This window comes from Temnothorax longispinosus, chromosome 3 (assembly GCF_030848805.1).
Source record: "Temnothorax longispinosus isolate EJ_2023e chromosome 3, Tlon_JGU_v1, whole genome shotgun sequence".
Lineage (NCBI taxonomy): Eukaryota > Metazoa > Arthropoda > Insecta > Hymenoptera > Formicidae > Temnothorax > Temnothorax longispinosus.
Window position 1 is genome coordinate 6,794,337 of NC_092360.1, and position 23,040 is coordinate 6,817,376.

At 38.5% G+C, this 23,040-nt stretch overlaps 2 protein-coding genes across 3 annotated transcripts in view; both read right to left on the reverse strand.

Annotated features, from left to right (window-relative positions):
• Nucleotides 1–11,752, reverse strand: part of LOC139810814 (uncharacterized) — a 163,135-nt gene extending 151,383 nt beyond the window's left edge. The window contains exon 1 of the mRNA XM_071774702.1: nucleotides 9,523–11,752. Coding sequence (XP_071630803.1) covers nucleotides 9,523–9,548 — 26 coding nt within the window. The 5' untranslated portion in view covers nucleotides 9,549–11,752. The remainder of the gene's footprint in view (nucleotides 1–9,522) is intronic.
• A 5,144-nt stretch (nucleotides 11,753–16,896) lies between these two features.
• On the reverse strand, nucleotides 16,897–19,513 carry LOC139809613 (uncharacterized). 2 transcript variants are annotated; one of them, XM_071772625.1, is made up of 2 exons: nucleotides 19,406–19,513; nucleotides 16,897–17,903 (listed from the first exon to the last, which is right to left on the reverse strand). In XM_071772625.1, the coding sequence occupies exon 2, from the start codon at nucleotides 17,881–17,883 to the stop codon at nucleotides 17,065–17,067; it is 819 nt and encodes a 272-aa protein (XP_071628726.1). In that variant the 5' UTR covers nucleotides 17,884–17,903; nucleotides 19,406–19,513; the 3' UTR covers nucleotides 16,897–17,064. The 2 variants fall into 2 exon arrangements, with proteins under 2 accessions (XP_071628726.1, XP_071628725.1); XM_071772624.1 differs by lacking the exon at nucleotides 19,406–19,513 and adding an exon at nucleotides 18,352–18,878.
• Between the last annotated feature and the right edge of the window lie 3,527 nt (nucleotides 19,514–23,040).

Consider the following 23,040-nt stretch of genomic DNA (forward strand, 5'->3'; position numbering starts at 1 on the left):
TTGTAAATCACGAGTCACGTTTCACTCAGGGATGCGATATATACGAGGTACTGTAAGGATCGTAGACTTTCCTTGACCTATATAAAAGTGAATATTTTTTGATAACATCCTCATTATCGAAACGACATTCTACGGAGCCCTAACACATTTTCACAACGAATCTTAAGTTGTCTTATTTTTTATTACATTGCGCATACATTTATTTGTGTCCAATAACAAGATATAATTTTAATTAGAAAAATCTTTAAAAAATTAGATAATATCATTTCGACATATGTATATAATTCTGCGTTGTTTTATTCCAAATCATGGACAAATGTATCACCATCTATTCGTAATATATATCACTATACGTATAGGTATATGCAGAATATTATGGAGCGTATAACAAGGCGATCCGGAACTAGCGGATGATCGATTGTTATATGGCATTGTAGCGTGGAACGATCGACAAGATCGAGTTATGTACCCGGATGTATTATAATACGCGAGTTCGCTCTTCATGAAACTGCTCTTATAATATCCAATATTTAATTAAATATTATATGAAAGATAAATTAATTAATAATTACATTGACAAGTTTCATTTTCAAATAATTTAAATACAGAATTCTTTAATCTTATTATATGTATAATTATTCAATATATTTGAAATCATGAGAGAAATATAAACTGCTTAAATTAAGCAGATATATTTAAAACATACAAATTTATTCAATAAAAAATTGAAATTTGATAAGACAACAGATTTTAGGTCTAAAAATAAATCGTTCAATTGATGTCATTCGTATAATGATATTTAATAATAATATTTTATTTTAAGTTTTTATTGTCCGATTATTTAACATCGAAAGTTAGATTAAAGTTATAAAAAATAGTATCTGTATATAAACGTGTTTATGTACGTTTTTAAAGTTTTCGTTCTTTCTCAGAATAATCTAAGTCAAAAATATTTCATGAACCGGATTCTTTAAATATTTCAAAGCCATTCTCGACTCTTTACTATTCTTTTATCCGCGCGTAACCGCTTCTTTCGAGTTTCCTACTCGACACGACATCGAATCTCGTCGTATCGTTCGTTATTCATCAGCGCCTTTGGGAAAAATAAAGAAACATCTCCATCTCCATGGATTTACGAAGAATTTCCAGGAAATAAAATCCTAATGGTTTACAGTTTACAGTCTATACAATATTAAATTGTATACAAATCTTTGTCAAGAGTCTGTTCGAAATGCAATCAAATAAATCTTTATAATGCACTATGTTATCTTTTAATTGATACTTCAAATTTAAATTTATTTTAAATATAATAAAGTAAAATTAAATTTTAAATGTAAATATATAACACAATGATATATATTTTTCACAGAGATTTTCACATTTATATATCGGACTATGGAGTTATATACTTTTCTTATCCGAGAATGTTTGTAAAAATATTTGATGTTAAAAAACAAACATTTTATTAGAATATAGTTTTTCTACAATTCTATAAAGAGGAAGGTTGTAGCAAATTATCCACGGAAAACATAATATAAAAATCTTATTTTTACTAATTTATATCATTCTATTATCTAATATAAAAAAAGAGTGTGCAATAAGAGTAATTCAGGAATTCGATTATGACCATTAATTATCTTCATTCTTTTCTTCTTAAACCCAAAAAGAAGAGCAACATTTACTCGTGGCATCGACCAAGGAAAAGTAACGTACGCGCGCGAGACGAAGAAGAAAAAGGATCGCAGCACCGTCTGTCTAAACTTCAAACAAGCCCTTTTTGTTTTCCGACTCCGTTGGGCTATCCTCGTGTAGAAATTCGTCGTGTAGCAATGAAACTCCCATCTCCCATCACCAATGGCAATGGCGCGATGTGCATGAGGAAGATAAACGGACGAAGGAGCTTGTATAGCGATCGTGTTAAACGTTCCGCAGTATCGCCGTAGATTTCGTGCAAACACGAAACTCGCCGTACGTGATTCTTTTGCCAACAGGTACCCAGTCGGAAGGTACATGAGTCATTCGTGACTCAGGTACTAATTCGTCCATGGATGAAACGTTAAAATCGTATGGTTTTAAATGCGGTGTGAAAACAATGTTATCGCGAGTTCGCGCGCGCGCACACGTGTTTTAACGTACCTATCCTGCATCCTGCTGATATCGTCGAACTCGATACGAAGTCCGGCTCGATAAACAATGGCATTTCTTATTTTATACGGACCTCGTACGTACAGTCGATACCATTCTCTGCTCCGTATAAGATAACGTCTCTTTATGCGTACAATAAAAAGATTACGAGCCTATAAGAGCAAGATAAAGGCGTTCCAATAAGTGTTTGTTACATTTTCTATGTGCTAATGTAATTGCTATTATTGTCAGCTGATGCAATTTGATAATGCATTATCGCACGCTATATATTATTTCGACATATACGATTATAAAATTCTTTTTCAAATATACATAATGTATTCTCTCTCTCTCTCTGATTTAAAAAATTAAATTCTTTTTATTGTAAACATTTCCCAAATTATGAATAATTAAAAATGCAGATACTTTTCGCATTTTGCGTAATTATAGGTAAATGATAAACAATTATTTACTTAAATTTATACTACTTATTTAAATTTAATTCATGTTTTCGAAATATAAACTGAAATGTAATTACTATACTACTATTACAAGATATTTAAAAAAAATAATCGTATATAAAATCAAAACTTGTCAAAAATGAAAAGCATCAGCATATTCTACAATATATTTATAAATTGATTCTGTTGCGTGGCACTATTCGAAGTTATGTAACTGCAAGCAGTTATTAATCGGAGTGTATACATCAGAACGTAATGTGTGCGATCATTTGCAGAAACTCAAACAAATATCTTCAATTTATGCCATTTACCATTCACTAATATAACAAAGTTTCGCCTTGTGGATTTCTGCACTGTACACGCTACTAATTGATCTGACCTAATGGTAATATCACCATTACATATTATATATGAGTTACACGACTATAATACTCGCAATTTCGAAATAATTAAATTACCAATTCGAAATAATTAAATTACCAGTCATTAAAATAATCATAAATAAAAATGTTACTACAATTTTATTTTATTATTCTGATTAATAAAAAGATATATAATCTTTCTGTCAATTTAGAAATATCTTTGTAAACTCTTGTACTAAAGTTGCTTCAATAAATTATCATAATTAAAATTAATTAAACTAATATATCTGAAGATTATACAAGAGAAAAGAGAGAAGATACATCAAAACACATATTAATATCCAAAAATTATTAATTTCAAGAATAATTTTTAATTTAATATTAAATATAAAATCTTAAAAATAGAGATTAAATTTGGTTAATTCCAAAATGAACATTCAACTATACAAATAAGTAAAAAAAAGTTGCTCGTATCAATATTGACTATAGGTACTACAAGATTTTGAAGTTAATTTTCACACACATCACCAACTATATACATCTTACTATCCGCGCGCACGGGTTTCTTTTTAAAACAAACAGATAATGGCAAAAGTTCAAAAGTTAAACGTGACAAAGAGAAAATGGAACACGATTTCTCGTGTAATCCCGATAATGAATGTATCGGTGATTAGTATCAGCTTTTTTTGTGATTAAATATAGAGCGTTTTTTTTTCTCTCAGGTCCTGAAACTCGACGGAAAATCTTTCTCGATCTCTATGGAGGCACAATGGCCGACTGATCTTAATTGAAACGCCTTAATTACATCTTTCATCGGTGTGCATGCGAGCGCGAAAGACAGAAGTGAAGAAGCTGTCGTCGCAACTTCTAGGAGGCTTCATTTTCTTGAAACGAGAAAAGAAAGTTGCCGCCATAGCATTATATCTCGCAATCGATCCCACAATAGCCTGCCGACTCCCGCGTTAATTAGGGACGACCGCTTAATTGGGTGTTATCGTCTCCTCTTCGTTAGAGACACCGCATCTCAGGAGAAACGCGAGAAATAAACACTATGCAGTCGAAAAATGGTATACACTCTCGATCGTAAATTAATTCTTATCCAAATAACGTGAGCTATTACATTAACAATTTCAATTTAAATTTCACTGTAAATCAAAATTATTTTAAATAAAAAATTTATATTACAATATAAATCTGATTTAATTTTTTACCTTAATTATATAAATTCTCTGTGATGGAAGTTTAATACTACTTATTGAATTCTATGACATTTAAATTAAAATTTAATTTCTATGACCTTTAAACTAAAATTGCTTTCTAAAATCAATTTTCAATATCAGAAAACTACTATTTTATTACACGAACATAATATGCAGCATGTTGTGTTTATAAGCAAGTTGCTTGGGTAAGTGTCAATTCTAATATTAATTAACATTATCATGCACATGCATTCTGTTTTCATACATGTCTCATGTCTTCCGACAATTATAATAAACAAAATCAATATTGATTTAATAGCGATCAGTGTTATATGTTTTACTCACTTCCGCAATTAATATAATCTCCATATTGCTCATAAAATCATATTATTGTTAATGCGAGTAAATTAATATATTTATTTGATTAATTGTTATAACATATTAGCATTAGCATGCTTAATTCAGGCAACTTGAACCTGCGTTACTAAATATAGCATTATTGCTTTACGGCATCAAATATGTTATACATTTATCTAAATGTGTGTGTGTGCATAACAAATATTTTTAAATAATAACACGTTTTGCTCACACAAATATCCGAGAAAATATTGATGGAAAGCGTATTAAAGCGTAGAACTTTCCCCTATCGTCAAATAAAGCATAAACGCATTAGTCTATGCATGATAATGTCAAAGAGTGCTGTATATGAAAAACAACTATCAACATAATCAGCAATAAGCCAACGTAATTTTAAACTTTGTGTTTTTAAAAGAGGGTTGCTAGGCACATTCGGAGCACGGATATCGAAACTTCTACAGATATTTTATATACCATTAATAATAAATGTAATGGAGCAGGAGTATAGGATTCAACATTAACAATGTCAATAGCGTATGGCTTCATCGAAATGTGATAAGCACACACTTTTCGCAAACGCTGAGCACGGAAGCTATGACGCGTTTCCTGTTAACTTTATTGCCTCGAGGAACGAACTGCAATTGCAATGGAAAGTTCCGTGAAAAGAGATTCCGCCGTGCACGAGCAGAAATAGAAACCACCATCAGGGCTTCTTCGCGACGCGATTAAGATTCGTTGTCGTTTTTTTTTTTTCCGAGGACGCTTTTTCAGCTCCGCTGATTGATCGTTGCAACGCCTGTCATTCTTATTCAACATTTTTCTTACTTTCTAATTCTTGCTGATGAATCGAGTTTGCCTTTGAGTCGGCTATTAAAATATCGCTTTCCAATTTAAGACAAGAGATCGCGATCATTGTTCGCTGATCGTTGCAATTTCTTTACCTCTATTTATAACGTATTTGTATCAAAACGAGAAAATATTATTTAAAAAAATTAATTATTACTTTAGAAAAGAGGGTCTAAAGAGGCATGCAGTCACTTCTTATTTAAATAATATGATTCTAATAATAATTCAGAAACTCACGTATATATAAAATTTTTTAAACAATATGTATAAAGTTGCATATTCCACACATCAAATATAAAAATATTGTAAATAACGTATTATCTTACAATCAACTATATGTATAAACTACACAACATCATATGCCCAATGAAATAATTCCGTCAAAACTGCATTTGACAGTATATGTCCAATATTATATCAGTTAGATACAGTATAGAATTTGACAGCGTATGTATAAAATCGTAAACAAATCTTTCCGTATTTATTTTTCTGTCTCTAAAATTTACGGTAATATACATAGAATTGCTATCTAAAACAATATGTTAAAAAAAATAAAACAGAAATTTCTATAAAAATACCATCAAGCCATGGATATTGAGATGTTAAAAAAAAAAAAAATTACTTATGTAAAAGCGCCGCTCTCAGAGCATCAACTGTCGGGAAACGCAACGTTACACAAACGTTGCGAAGAAAACAATAACAACGAACGAATCATTTCATACATATATACAGATTTTAGTTCGTACACGAACCACACGGCTTTTACGATATTGACCGTATAACATCGGGAGCCGGTATAATATTGGGGGCGCGCTTGGGAAAGCCTGTCCCGTTCCTCACGCCACGCCGGCGGATATTTACAACAAATACAGAACGGAATTTGCTCGACGAAGGGAGGAAGCACGGGGTGCGTCTTTCAAATTAGCATTTCAATTTGCCGCGCAGGTGTCCCGCACGCTGCAGCCGCGAGTCAAACGAGGACAATCGAGTCGAGCCGAGCCAAAGTCGGAGTCGTCATCCACCACCTGACATTTTCGAATGCAAAGCCGCCGACAGCGGAGCGGAGAAGCGTGACATTTACATTATACATACGATATATACGTACGTACATATATACCCCCAGCCCGCAGCGGCGTTTGTCGTGTCGTACCCGCGCTTCACGCTTCGACAATCTTCGATCGCTACTTTTCGGCCGAATCGTATCTCGCAAATCTCATCGAGAGTTGGAATCAAATCGGTGACGGATATAGAGATCTGAGATTTGCGCCGAGAGGTAAATCACTAGTTCAAAAAGTTACTTATACTCGAATACAATTCCTGATAATAATGCAGTTATTTTCATGCTTTTTTTATTTATATTTTTTATACTAGATTAAATGTTACATGTAACCATTTTTATTAAATTTGATAATTACTAAAATTATTGTATTTATTGTTATGTAATCGTTATTATTAGAAATAATCAAAATTTTAAGTATCATTTACGGTATATTAGACGAATATTGTTTGTGAAACAAGCATCTAGTTAATATCTCTATTTGACAAGTATAATAATCACTTATTCAATAATTTGATCGTTCATTCCTATTAATATTTTAATATTGAACAGCAAAATTCCTTGTTGATGAGTCAATTTTTGGTGTTTATAAGTATGAAAAAATGAATAATAATGTCAATAGTGTTTTTGTTTTCCTAAATACATAGACTGACATAGAGAGATGATTTTCAATATTTGCACCATTGAAAGCTGAACTCACCAAATGTACGACTTGAATCCCTCTGACCCGCGTTGAATTTCGCCGACGTGGCGTTCAATATATATTCAATATTATAGCCTTAATATTGTGACCGTATAACTTGGTATGGTATTGTTTATTAAAAACAGCATCGCACATCGCAAGTCAGCGAATAGTGAATTTGTAATTACAACCCGATACTTTGTTAAAAGAATTCTTTCGTAACGAGATCGATCTGTTTCTGTCAACCAAGTAATAATGTCTATAAATTCATCTATTTTCAAGATATCGATATCGATAACTTGAATTCTAACCAATTCTCAATAAAATCTAAAAAATTTCTAACATGTTTCAAAAGATTCCCGATTAACATTCGAAATAAAAAAAAAAATGTTTTTATTCTTATTGTTAACCGAAAATTTCCCAAGTTTCTATAGATTAAAAATAATTTCTAGGTCCTTTTCTTTTGAATTCTATAAATAAAACCTTTATCAAAATTATTCTAATTTATATTGATGCTTATCGAAATAGTAAAATTATTGCCAATTTTCATCTAACATATATGTTTTCAAAAATATAAAGTATCAACTTTACATTTATTTGGTTTACTACTTATGTTTTAGCATATTTTTCGCACTTAATCGCCGAGTTCTTTTTGGAATGTATATATCGCGAGTTTTAAACTGTCTCACGGAACTAAAACTCTGCGTATTACATCAAAATTTTGAATATAAAGTGTTAACTTTATAAAAGTCAAATATTCGGGTTTGTTGATTTAAGCAGATCCATTTGCGAGTAACAACATTGGATTTTCCAAAAGCGAAATGCTAATTCTTTCGCGGGAGATTCGCATGCATTGAGAGTCTTTAAATGTGCTCGTCACATATCCATTAGTAATGAATGATATTCGAATAATTAAGTCAACATTGAATAAACGTTTATCAAAATTAAAATATTTTGTCAGATAATTATTCGGGAAGGAATGATGGTCGCTCGAATCTCTATACCTCAATATATGTGTGTATATTCGATTCATGAGTATTTGAAGCAATCTGTATAAACTCTCAGCAATCGTAAATATACGATATTTCTCTCCTTCCATTAATTTCAAAATTTTTATTTTAACCGCGTCATTTTCCTTTATTTTTCACGATAAAATAACGATTCTCGCGAGCAAAAGGATACAAGATTATTATCGTTGGCACATCTAAGGTATTAAACTACCCTTTATCGTCACCGGCGTTTGCCTTATGAACGTTCGACGTTTATATCTCTCTACGATAGTATCGTCGCCATGTAAGAGAGAAATGATCGACGGTGAGATATACGACGAAATAAACGTTTAAAATATAAAAGTAACAAGTTAGCCGCGAAGCGACCGACCGGTCGTTTAAAATGTGCTTAAATTAACTTGCGCAATGAGAGAGAAAAAAGGAAAAAAGAGATAGAGAGAAAGAGAAGCGTCCTGAGTCCTACATACGGTAACAAAAAGTAACGCATAAGCCCCATAGGCGTCGAGTCGTTTCGCGAACGTTATATCTGTACAGCGGCGCGTAATTACTTTGATTGGCGGCCAATTACTACGACGTGGCTAGTTTATTTTAAACGAAAATAAATAATTATCAAAATGAACCTCTTAACGCGCCGTATAACGTTATTATCTCTATCTCATGCGGCGTGAGATTGGCAGGCATGCAACATTGCTAAATCATCTCGGATTTGTTAATTATTAAGCGCTGTCTTCTCCATTTAGACTTCAAATCGTGTGATAAGTATCGAAAGCGAATTCCATAATTGATAGAGCGTAACATGAGAGAGGCGTCGCTGGCCTCACGATAAATTATTCACGACCGTTAATTCGTCAAGAAAATGTACATTTTCAAATGTTCTTCGAATTACCCAAACGTAACTAGAAGACAGATCGCTCAATTTATATGTACTCGTATACAACACGGTGCAAAATTTTAATCCCCATTTTCTTGAACTCGAAATTACAAACAATAATTTTAGTTTGCAAAAGTACTCCGTATCTTTCATTGCGCTTGTTTCCAAGCGAGGATTACTCCCCGAACAGCTCGGCCTGAAATCTCCACGTTGCAGGTTTAGAAATCTGGTCACCTTAATCGCGCAATTTGAAAGAGACTTTCAAGAGATTTCGAGCAATGAGGAAAACGTATCGCTCGAAAATGGGCTTGTTAAATGTAAGATCGGCGCGCGTTCACTCGTGAGAGGCCGGGAGCCGGGAATCCAGCCGCGTGTCGGTTCTCCCGTATTTTACAACGGCACGTGCGGCTCATTATGGCGGCGAAGAACAACGGGCCTTCGTTACAGCCGCCGCCGCGCCGGTATACGTATACTGTTATCGTTAAGCATGCAGCGCGAATACGGTAAACGATCGTAGACTATTCTTAGTACTTTCACGCGGCGAGAGACTCACCTTAGAGCCCGTTGTGTGGTCTTCATCTTAGATGGGCGCCCTGTCTCCCGCTCCAAATGACGTCTCCTCTCTCTCCTCCGTCCGCCTTCTCTCCGCGCGATCCGTCCGTCCCTTTCCTCCTCGCTCCGCTCTCGGCTGCTGTCTCGCCGATTCGTCGCACTGTTGAGACGCGCGGCTCCGGTGATCGGCCGCGAAATCAAAACAACACTGTCGAGAAGTTCGTCGGAGTAACCACTTTGTTCGCGCGAGGAACGATCGTACGGTTATTATCTCGGAGATCACACGGGAGATCACTGACGAAACGTGGAAGGATCGGCAGAATTAACCGCACGCACTCGGATCACGTTAACACCTCGGCGTTGACTTCACCAGTCGCGAAAACAAAGCACTACCGGAGATCACACTTTCGCGACGCGTCGACTTCTCGGGGTTTCCGATATTTAGCATTTACATAAATCTCTCTTTGTGTCTCTTCTTCCGCGCGCGAAGACGCGAAGATGAACCGTCGCAACGGAGTCGAAGATTCAGTCGAGCGATTTTTTTTTTTTTTCGGACGCTTAGAAAGATCGACGACGTACACGTACCATCCTTCTTCTTTCGAACGGAGGCAGCTGGCTGACGATCGACGCCTTCACCGCGGCATCCGCGAGGTGTAAAAGAGCGCCGCGAATTAGATCAGTGGGACTCGCGGACGGCCGAGAAACTTAGGTCGCGAGCGGCGAAAGGCTTCGCAACCCGTCGTCCTCTATCTTCCGCTACCTTCTCCTCTTTCTCCCCGGTTAACCTCCGATTTCGCGTGTCTCGCTCCCTTCGCTGCACACAGTGACACAGTCCTTATTCAAAATCCGCGCACCTAAAACTTTAGGCTCTGAATATATGCGTGTCGTTTCTCACAATCGATCTTCTCAAAAGACTCGAATGTCTCGAATTACTTTCCTAATGACCTTCCTTCCAATTCGCGCACTTGAAACACCGTGACAGTTCCGCTCCTGCTCTCTCCCTTTTCTCGCTCCTCGTCTCGGGAGATCCTCTTCAAGACTCCATCAGGTTCCTTTGCGGAGCGGCCGCTGATCTCCCATCGACTTCCACGCTCGCTCTATCGGCCGCGAATCGGCACGGTGACCACGGAATCGCACACTCGCCCTCGCGCATCACGCACTCGCGGCCGCGTTCACTCGGTTCGGGTAACGCGCGCGCGCGCGGCGGCGCGGGCGGTCGGCGAGACACGGGCGTCGCGCGCCGACGCGAGCATCGCGCTATATATCGCGCTCACCCGCAAACCAGATGAGATCGCTAACCTGCTTTCCGATGCGTTTCGACGATAAAACGTCCGAGCGCACTTCGTTCTTCGTTCCTCGCGCCTCGCGCCACGTCCCGCCCGGCACGTTCGACGTTCGACTCCGACGCCGAGTCCGTGTACGACCGACTTCTCGACGCACCCCGCGATGTAGTCGACGTCGATCGCGGATCTCCAAATTCGCGCATAAATCTGTCGCTTCTCGCGGTCGACCGGCGCGTTTCGACGGGAGGCACGGAGCAACGATCAACACCTTCGAAAGTCACGGCAGTTGGCACCGACGAAACGGACACCTGTCGTCGCCCTCCCTCGAATTTCCGCGGGCGTTTCAAAAAGCACCAAATATGGCGGCGGGCGTGAACGCCGCGCCGGTGTTCCCTCCGTTGCGATCCTCCTTCCTCTTCTTCCCCCGCACCCGCGCGATCGATTTGTCAATCCAGCTCGTCGCGCGATTGATCGAGTCGCGAAATTGCGACGACCCCGCGAATCTCTTCTTTCTCGACGATCTCTCCTCGCCTCGATCTCGCCCGGTCGCTCTCGATCTTTCCTCCTTATTTCGGCCGGTTGCCGAAAACGCTCGGGCGTCGCGGAGGAGACGGAGGAGCAGGTGGCGGAAGGCGCGCTGGAGAGGCTGCTGGGGCACTTTGCGCCGTGAGGCAACCGCAAGGCAGCCTCCTCTGACTCCGTACGTGTGGTGTCCGGCGCGTACGCGAAGACTGGTTTCACGACGAGGCTCCCTCGTGCCCGACCGGCCAGACTACTTCGCGCGGACGATAGCACGGGACGGCGCGGCGTCCGCGCACGGGCGCGAGCGAGACGGAGCAATACGGAGTACGCTCGCCGCGCGGCTCACGGCGCACGGCGCGCCGCGAGAGGTGAGCGGAGGCAGCGCGGAGCTGGCGCGCACGGTGCACGGTGGAGAGCGCGGTGGGTCCCGTTCCACGGAAAGAGGCTTTATTCCACTGAGCGCGAGGAAGTACTGTTACTTAGACGGGGGCCGCAACGCAACGAGGAGCAACGCGACGCGGCTCTCGGGACTCGGGACGCGAGCTGCATGCGCGCGATCTCGCCGAGCAACACGGCCAAGCCGAACGTGCCAATCGTGCGTTTTTCCTCCAACGGTGGATTAAGCGGGGTGGTTCCTCTCGCACGTTTCGAAACGCGTAAAAATGAGACGTGTCGATTTTGGGGAGGGGGAGAGAGAGAGGAAGGGACGCCTCCGCGCGCGATACCAGCTGCGACAGGTGGCGTGTCGACGATTTTCGGCTCGATGTTTCTCCCGCCGTCTCTTTCGCTCCTTTTTCGCGAGGCGCAGGATCCGCGACAATCGGGATATTCGGGATTCACCGTCGATGGTACGACGACGACGTTGTGACCGCGCGATGCATCGTACTCTCGCGCGCGTCTCGAACTCGACTTCCCGCGTTCCCGCCCGAGTATGGAGAAAGCACGGACCTGTGGGAAGGGAGGGAGGTGACGCGGCGCCACTGCGGCTCGTAAACAAACAACGGTCGTCGCGCGGCGACTGTGTCGGACTTTCGGAGTAACCCGCGAACGCCGACTGTCGTTCTCACGTGTTCCGCGTCGCGTGCTCCGACGCGTTCACGTACATATATACGTTACCCGCGCACTCGATAAGGGCGCCCGGGCCTCTGACTCGCGGTCACCCGCATTTACGCCGAAAAAACACGTGCGGGTAAACGCGGTTCAACCGGCACGACGCGCGTGCCGCCCGCGCCGCTCCTTTTCGTGACACGTTTTCGTTTCTCAGCAGTCAGCGCCGAGAAGACGTTCGCGACTCGCGTGGTGCGAGTCCGCGCGTGTACCTGGCCAAATCTTTCTCTTCTCCTTTCTCTCTCTCTTTCTTCTTTCGGCCGACACGTTGATTATCGCGGAGCGCGCGATACAACACAACGTATATACCGCTCGGCTGTCGCGGCTCGACTGAACGGCCGACCACCTCCGCTGCTCCGCACCGTTGCTCGCCGCGCTCACGCTCGTAGCGTGCGCGCCGGCGCCCCGCAGCTTGCCCTCGGAGTTAAGTCGAATGAAACGGATAATGAGTGAATTCCTGATCCAAATTAAGTACGTGAACTCGCCTTGGAAAGCTGGTAAATTCAACTTTCATAACGATTTTCTCGATTGATTTATATGTTTGGAGTAGATTTCGGGAAAAAAATTTGAAAAGCGTTTACCCGTCGCGTATCTTGTATGCCAAATTCATGTTAAATCAAAGACTTGAATTAAGTTTTTGAATTAATTGAAGATAATTAAACATTATTTTTTTCATCGTTTTAATCAATTAAATCATCTATAGCATAAAATTCGCTAATAAAACAGCATTATATTGGTTAATATTAGTATCTATATTGTAAAAAAATATAATTTATTTCTTTACGTTACTTAAAGTGATATTTATTTTTGTAAAAATCACATTTAAAAAAATTCGTACTTTGTGTATAAAATTTTCTGTATCACTGTATTTTTCGTCACTAATATATTTCCGTAAGCGAAAAGATGTGTGGCAAATGCATATTACCTATTCTAAAGAAAATCAAACCAAAATTACGGATTTATTTCAATTTAGCCGCAATAAATATGAAAATGTTTTGCAATCTGAAATAATTTTTTCCACACTTAAAACAAAAAACGTTAACGTTACTGGTTACTATTTTTCAAAACGTCGCTCGCTTAAAATTCTTTGGACAATCTATAATTTGTATCAAAACGTAAAATGAAATTTTATTTATGATTTTACGTGTCATGTAAAACACGAGGAACAATCAGAGATACGCACAAGTATTAAGTATAAAATGCGTGTAATATCAAAACTACGGTACACAAGATAACAGGATTTCCTGAAATCCGATGCGAATTGGAGATACTGTCTAAAAGGCATTTCCTCCGCGCAGTTTTAGCCTCTTAGAAATCAAAGATCCGTTGTTCGTTATCGGACGGAGCAACGGAAGACGCGCGCGTACGTACGCACCTGCGCGTGTTCTCGCGTAAACAGTAAAGTAGGCTGTGTACGCGTGTGCGCGAGAGCGTGAGGTGAGCGGGTGTAACCGGTTCCACCGATTTTTTCACGAAAAGCACTCGCGACGCTTTATAAAATTGCGCGTACCCTTTGTCGTTGTCGTCTTCGTCGTGTCGTGTCGTGTCGTCGTCGCTGGACGTCACGTATATATGCGTGGCGCACACGAGAGATGCTTAATCCGAACGATCGACTCTCTCGTGAAGATCTGAGCGAGTACTCGCGGCTATATTCGCTGCTTTGTTGCTTCAAAGCGGTAACGGGGCACGATGATATTCCCAAAAGACCGCGGCGTTTTCGTTTTAGCAAAAGGTTTCGGACAATAAAGAACAATCGATGGCCTTAATATCTGAATATGTATAAATTTCGACATACACAATGTTTTAAAGCTATAACCAAACGACCAAATTGGAACAAACATATTTTTTATCGAGAGGAATTAATTTCGTAATGAAATTGTGGAAGTCCCGCAGCACCGTTGTACATGTATTTGTTGATGTTTCAAAGAGAGCTCGCATTCAAACAGAACTTGCAATTGAAAATTGTAATTAAATTATTTTTAACAAATTAATTTTTAGCAAAGTTATAGATACAAATTATAAATAAAATAAATTGTAGCAATGCCACCGTTAATTGGAAAAATGGATTTAGCGGAAATTATTCGTTAGCTGTCGTGTTGTCGTATTCGTTAGAAGTTATGTTCGTAATGTGTGAAAACATAGAGCAATAGCCGGCAATAATCGTGTATTATTTTATATATAAATAAATCTTTTAATGTAATTACTTACAATTAGTTTAATATCCATAAATAATCAAAATAATAAATAATAACGATTTAATTAATTATAGATTATTTTCTATTTTTTATAATTATTATATAAAATAAGAGTTTTATATAGTAAAGAAATTATTATGCATTTTCCGGAAAAATTTATTTATCGATAACTCTATAGAATCATAAATTCATGAAAAAGTAATTATCCGTCGATTAATAATCGAACGATGTTCTATAGCGCCATTGTAATTTTTGTCGGAAATTAAGTAAATTATCAATAAAATTTATGGTTATTTAATGCAGTCGATATAAATCGACCACAAACCGAACGGTTTCTGAATGCGGTAAGATTTAATTGTTAGAATTCATCATGACTTTTGTTGTAAACTTTTTTGCCGAATATTATTAGCGTTAGCATAGTGCAACAACTATTTTCAGTTCGAATTTTTTGTACTAATTTTTTGTACAAAAGGCTTGTACGCTCCACAGAACTCCGAACCAATAACAGAGATTCAATGGATAATCGATAAAGAATTCTATCTCGAATGCCACGTGTATAAAAAAAATAACTAAAACAGAATTTTTTAATATTTATATAGAAAAACAGTTTTTCATAGTTTTAAAATCGTAATGAAATTTAAATGGAATCTATATATCGTGACGTAATATAATTAACAAAACTGATATTTTTATAATAAGATTTCCAGTATTGTATCATTAATTAACGATTTATAAGCATCTACAGAAAGTAATTTTCTTTGTTCGAACATTCTGATTTGACGATAAAGACAAATTAATTGGAATAAAATAATTTAATTATATTAATATCGAACCTTTCACCAAAGCCAAAATTAATTAAAACAAAAAGATGAAATAATTATTGCATCATATACCAAATTGAAAATGTAAATATTATAGAAAAAAAACAAAAAATATTAAAAATTTTTAAACAAATCTTTGATCTCGGAGACTATGATTAGATTTCATTAAAATAATGGGTAATTTTTTATTTACTTTTGTTCATATATCTTTTGTACCGGACTGTATTTTTGTAATGTAAAGAAGCACAAGTTCGTAATTGTATGTACGGGCTCGTCCTCATTTTTGTCGGCACGTTGACTATCATTGGACGAAGCATTCACAGATACAAACATAACGCGCGCAAAACCGGCGCGCGATCCCTTTGATGCCCCATTTAATAAATTGAGTCGTTAGGGGTTCGAGCGAGACGCATAACACAAATAATCCATGGTGATACTCACAATCGGATACGGTAGAGCATCCGCGTTTGTAACACATCTAAGGAGGAAACGGCTACTCGCGTTAATTTTTCTCACGATATTTACACGTTAAATTTTTTAACTAGTTCGATCGACAAGCCCAGAATCGGAAATAGGTGTGAAAAGTAAGCGTCGTCATGTAGAACTCTTTATTTGAAAAAATTCTATTCGGAATTATAGTTGTTACGAACGCTAACTTTACAAACGCGATTTATAATTATGGAAAATATTTTATCCTGTTAATTCTCCTTCTAATTAATGCTTCGCTGTTCGTTTCAATCGATAGCTGGTAATGCAGCACATCGTCAGAAAATGGAAACAGAATAAACGTAAAAATTATTTTATTGTCGTTTAGTCATTAATCCAATCAAAATTGTTATAAAAAAATTTGTAATTTTACGATATTAAAGATTGCTAATCTTTTCCATAATTTAAATAATTTTCTGTACACTAACGCCCTCCCAATAAATATCACGGTTGAAGTAAGAAACACCTAGCAAGTTTAGAGGATAACGTGGAAAATGTTATTTTTGTTTGGGAATTTTATCATCGAAGCAAGCCCAATTTCTTTAAAAACTGCGTTAACCCAAAATTTTGAAGAAATTTTAAAAATATTAACGTAGCTAATTTTAAATCGCGACATATGTTTATTATTATTATTACCGACGATCGGCCATTGAATCATGGAGATTACTTGACGATCAGGAATTCTCAGGACTGTCTTTAACAGTATTTCATGGATGATTGCATGCAATCACTCTTTTCCTTTTTTCTAATTAAATGTAAAAAGCGCGATCGAGCTAAGTAGCTTGCGCTATTCAGTTCAACATTTTAAATTACAACATTCACTCGTGACTTTCAGCGTGTACTGCCATCTGAAGAAGCAGATATGAGGTATGAGATACATGTTTGAATCCAAAGCTACTCTAATACTACAATGATACTGCGATAAGAAAAGCACGCCATGCCAAAAATAAAACGAGATATCTACAAGACCTTCAATTTTAATGCGTTGTTATACACAATCATATAATTAAAAAAAATATCGCTTTTTATTTAATTTGCAACTTAACGTACAAAGAACATACATAAAAGAACCTTATTATAACATTAATATAAAATATATATAAATTATATCCGCGACATATTAAGCGCATTATTTCATATTCAAACGCAAGTTTTGCGCGGCAGCAATCATTTGGCACCTTTGCAATTCCATCTTCTGTTCCTTCAATTTGAGGAGCTGCTTCTTCAGCTCCAATTCCTTATGTCTCACGGCCATTTTCTCTTTGTGCCGCCTCTCCTTGTTCTTTTCAACCAGAGCGAAGTTCTTTCCCATTTCTTCTATAAATTTATCAAACAGTGTCGTCAAGATTTGTTTGTGATCCAACGTATCGCCGTCTTTCTCGTTGGTCGTGGGCGCCAGAGGATCCTCGCGTTGCCGATCGCCAGGCGAGTCGCTGCCTTGATCGCAGCCGGGCTTCGACAGAATCAAGGGATACTTCGCCGGTCCGCTTGGTGGCTGCGGCTGCTCGTTCACCTCCAGATACACGTGTCTCTTCTTCTCGTTGAAAATCTCGTCCAAGGCGCGCTTGTGCTCCCACTGTCCGTAGTGTCGCATCCTGCCCGGTTTTTTCAGCCGCTCGCGGAACACAAGGTTCTTGTACTTACGCTCGAGAACCCGCCACTTGTTCTCGCATTTCTGCGGACTGAAGTAGAACCCGTAATTCTGCATCTCCAGCGATATCATCTCGAACATCTCCCGCAGACTCCTGATCTGCGTCGATTGCCCGACCAGCGATCGATACTTCTTGTACTGGCTGATCAGGCAGGTGGTGGCCTTGCTGGTCCACAGATTCAGCGCGCCCACGTCGACGCTTGACGGTATCGTGCTAGCGTTCTCCAAACTCGAAAAGCTATTCTCATGTTCCTCCTCGACGTAACATTGAAGGGTCGGCTCCACTTTGACTTCCATGTGACCGTGAATTTTGTTCTCTAACAAAAATAATAATTTTAGAAATTATATGTATCTATTATATAACTGTATGAAAGAGCTACACTCGACAGCTACACAATATTTACGATGACGTGGAAGATAAGATCGAGATAAGATTCCGCAATCACGATAATTAAAGAAATTGAAAATTATTTGCACATTCTCAATTAATTAATTTCGAACTTACGCAGTTCGAACTTACACACGTCGTTTTTTGTTTTGTAATATTCGAGAGTATTTTTATTTTTTTTTGTACGGCAAAATCATTGCGCGTGAGCAAGAATCGCAAATTTCATGCGACTTGAATTTTCCCGCGTCACGACGCAGTGACACTATCCGTGACACTTTCGAAAATGCGAAAATCGACTATGGTGACTATAATCGCACGTGGATCTTTCGAAAGGATCAAATAGACCCAACCTGTGTCCCCCAAAGTGATTTTCTTACCTTTCGTCTCCTTATTATCGGCCATGATCGTGCCCAGGCGGAAATCAGCGTACCGACGACGTTGCGATCGCGCCGAGTAATCCGGTCGGAGTGCTATTCACGGATGCCGGCTGCGCACGGCTCTCGCGGGGGGCCGAAAAACCGAAGGAAACTAGTTCCAAACCGGTTTCGAGCGGGAACTGGTTCCGTACGCGTCGCGAACCACCAACAGTCATGTTCGCCCGCCTGTCGGATCGCTCGTGAACCGAGCAGCTGCATCCGCGACCTCACCGATCGCGTCTTGCACGAGTTTCGAACGCATTCCGAACCGGGACCGAACACGCTTCGTCCTCGAGATTCGACGGAAAACGTAGGGCATCGCGGAGGATCGTGATCGACGATCTGTCGCGCAGATGCGTACCGGTTTGCGCAAACCGCTCGTCGAAATCGTTTCACTTCAAATGGAAGCTTGTCGCCGAGTGAACTAGTTTTTTAGGCGAAGACCTCTTCGGCAAGAATATTTGCTAATAGGAATCAGGCGCCTTGAGACAAGACGCAACTTCGCAAACATTTCCTCGAATGCTTGAATTGTATTTATCTAACAAGATCGGCTTTGTTGACAAACGTGATTGCATTTATCTTTAAATGTTGGATTGGACTTTGAGCTTTGGATATATCGTATACTTGTTAAGATCTAAATTATTTCTTGCCAAGTGCGGGAAGCGGAATAGCGCGAGACGATTACCAAATCAGAAGTAATTTTTATTAGTCAATTAATATGTTTCTTTATTTATAAATTGCATCGTTAATTCTCTCTCTCTTTTTTATTACACAAATGAAAACTTGAAACTATTGAATCGTGTAATACGTTAATTATTAGAATACGTAAACCTTGTTGTTAATATATAATGTCTATAATTATTAAATTAGAAATCTTTCACCTTCTCACATTCTTAACTAATTTACATTCTGGACTCTATCGTAAGTGAATTTCTTACTTATGTACTTGATGGTTATATAATATCTTCGTAACACCCATGCCTCGTGACGCAATCAAATGGGAATCATTACTTACGCTAAGTAAAGGCACGATGAACGGAGATTCCTCGACGTATATAGCTAATATATAGCTAATTTGAACAAGAATCTAATATTCCCCATATTTTTCGCATCGTTGCAAAATCAGTCGTGTATCGATACTTTCGTTCCGGCTGAGCCGGAGCGCTCGCCTGGAATGCGCGCTAATAAGTTCTTTACAGGCGCAAAATGATTTTGCCGCAACGTGTTTCGGAAAACACATCTTATATAGCTGCGGTATGAGCGATTTACGAAGACGTGACGTATAGATGCGTAAGAACGCGCGTACCGTTCGCGGTTTATGACAACTTTTCTATCATGTCGTGGAACGGAGCTAGCGGGATTCCGATGCACCGATGCAGCCGCCGGAGTAGCGAAGATAAACATCGAGCATGCATCTGCCAATAGATAACTCTGTCGAATAATTTCAGTCGGACGTTTTTCCGATTTTGCCGTACGTACATCGCGGTCGATCTACTTAGTTTGCATTAGACGATTTATAGTTTGCGTCAGATTTCTCGATAGAATTCGTTACTTTACACGCCGTACATCTTGATACATGTGTTTTAAATATACATATTTTATAGGTATATATTTTAATTCAATATATTTAATATATTTAATTTCATACATTAAATATATATTTTTTATATTAGTACTATTTAATATGAGAAATATTTTCGATTCTTTGAATGTTTTTCATATTATACAGCACGTAAAATGATAATTTCATAACATCAATTTCATAAAAAAAAAATTCAATCTTCTGTATTCTCTAACGTGGATTAAAATGAGCTCTGCAGCCTAACGTCCAACGAGATTTTTTAAATGATACGATAATGTTTGCGATAATCACGTCTGCTCAACGCCTCTGGCGCGACGTGATTTAAGTAATACGCGTAATCGTATTCTTATTCGTGTATAATTGCGGCGCTCGTTACGTTTCCTTGCGCACAATCGTAACGAGACTGAGAATCACGCGAAAGTTTTTTCATCAATGTAACATAGGGGATCGCGCAAGGGGAATAATCGTGGCCGATGTAACGACCAGCCGTAGATAATCACGTTGCCGTTCAAGACGAACCTTTCACCGTTCTTACCGATAATTATGCGCTCCTTTAACATCCTTCGGACAATTGCCGAACTGAATACGGAACTGGAATAAGGAAGGGAGCGTCGTGACGTTAACGTCGACTAAAGCAGTTTATGGCTACCGAGATGCACAAAGCGTATCGCTATACATATTTGTAACTTACACAAAAGCTGAAAGTGCTTATTATTTAATAATAACTGATGTAGTTTTATACGAAACACACACCTGATGGTTAAATAATAAATCTCATTGCTAAGATGTCTAATAATAATAATTAATAAGATGCAACACAAACCGATCTTCCTAGCTTAATTTTCTGAAGAAAGGATACACCGCAAAATGGAGGATTCCACTTTGCGCAAAAGTTAAAGTTGAAGTTTTCGAAATATCTTGCAAGTAATAAATGTAGAACGCAGTGGTATAAAAGAGAGATAGGCTCAGTCGAGATCACACTTGATAATACTTTATTAATAACTTTATAAGCGTGACGTCGTGACGACTGTTTCGATTAACGTATATAACGAACGATTCGAGAGCGAGAAACCGAAAGAGGCGAAGAGTCGCGGAAGAGGAAGCTCATTAGCTCACATAACGCGCTAGATAGGAGAAAAACAAAAATAAAAATACACTAGATATATCCGCGCGCCTTAAACTATGAACTAAAACCTATATCGCTGCTTACTAGTTATTGCTAGATTACCAATAATAAATGTATCTAAAAATAAGGTAAATCGCCATATCTTGCTCAGAATTTTCCATTTTATTCTTAAAAAAGGACCTATATCATACTTGACTTAGGATTTACGTATAAACATCAGGATTTTTAAAAAATTGATACAACTTTAATCACTTTTAACTAATAATAATGTGTAACATAATGGTTAATTACTAATATAATAAATAATATAAAGTGTAATATAGCGGTTTGGTCCACTTGTGACAGGTTTAGCACTCCAGTCCACGACATTGCGTTGTTACGCGACCATGGAAAGGCATCGATCCCAATTCCCAATACACAGAGGCTACACGCCGATTTACTTTCCCTTCGAGGATATCGAATACCTTTCGAGTTTCAAACATTCGAGCGTCGAGCATTCCACGATAGTTTTAATTCACGCTCGTATATCACACGTCAGAATGTACGTAATCACAGAAATCAAGGATAGAAATTGTACGGGAAAGGAGATCTCTGTCGCACCTTCGATATTAAACTAATTAGAATTTAACTTTATTCAATATATTATGTAAAATATAACATAATGATATGATCTCAAACATAAGAGAAAGCTAATAAATTGTATGTTTAATATCAGTAGTAATAAAGTAAAGAATTTATCGACAAATTTTGTATATAGAAGGTCGCAAGTGTTTTAAAACGTCAAGTTGCTTTTTGGAGTGTGTGTTCTGTATCTAAATATTCGTGCATTAGGATTGTTGATTATTCGATGATAATTTGATAATAATTAATTTCTTATTATATGTAATAATATTACGCACATGTATTATTAGGCACAAAGATCCAATCCGATTGATTACGGCATATTTTCCAGTTAATTGTGTTATTTACTAAATCGGTCTAATTTCACTTATCATTATAATAATATTATATATATATAATACTGTTTTATATTAAGGTATTAATAATCCCAGAATCTAGGAATCTACGCCACTGTCGGTGTCTACGAAATTTATTAAGAGTTGGAAGAACAATATATCGCGATTCCCATCTCATCAAGTGTATTCTTGTAGACTTGTAGAGTATATATAATGCACGGTGTGCGCTGCGCAGTTCCAGCGTATGCATCATCGCGGATAGACTTTGTCGTGATTGCGAGTGCCGAGAGCGCAGGAAGCAGACCATTTCGCGAGTCGTCTAGAACAGAGCGCATGTAAATTACGGAAGGGACGGCATAATAACACCCACGCGGGAATGTAACGTCCAGTTCGCGATGAACGCGGCGAGCAGATCGGGGAAAATATATGCGCGTATCATTCCGTCACGACGAGACAGGTTCAAGGGATAAGGAATGAGGCGATTCTCGTAATGAGCGCTAGTCGAGACTCGAAACTCAAATATCATGGAAGTCGTACATTTTAAGTGGAGCAGCTAGGTTTCTTAAATCGCGAGGATTTGCTCGTTACAAGATTGTTCCGCATATCGCGAATTTCCAAGTCATCGCACGAGGTGCGCACATATTGCGGACATATGTGGAACGTACGCTTCATATTTAAATATTAATTCGCGCATCATGTTGACTGTTGATTATTTAGTATCTATAACAATTCAATAATAATTAATCAAGTTATTCGCGCGCGCTAATTTAAACATCAATCGACGATTGAGAGATATATGTATATACGTGACGGAAATACTACTCTCAGTTATGAAATAAGATAAATCATCTAACGGCTCTCCCCATCGATCATTCACCAATACAAACATTTCGTTCGTAACGCGGGATAATGTTTGGATTATCCGATTTGCGTATACGCCGCCAATGCGGTATAACGGATCAACCCTTAAAGCCGCGGCGCGTCCC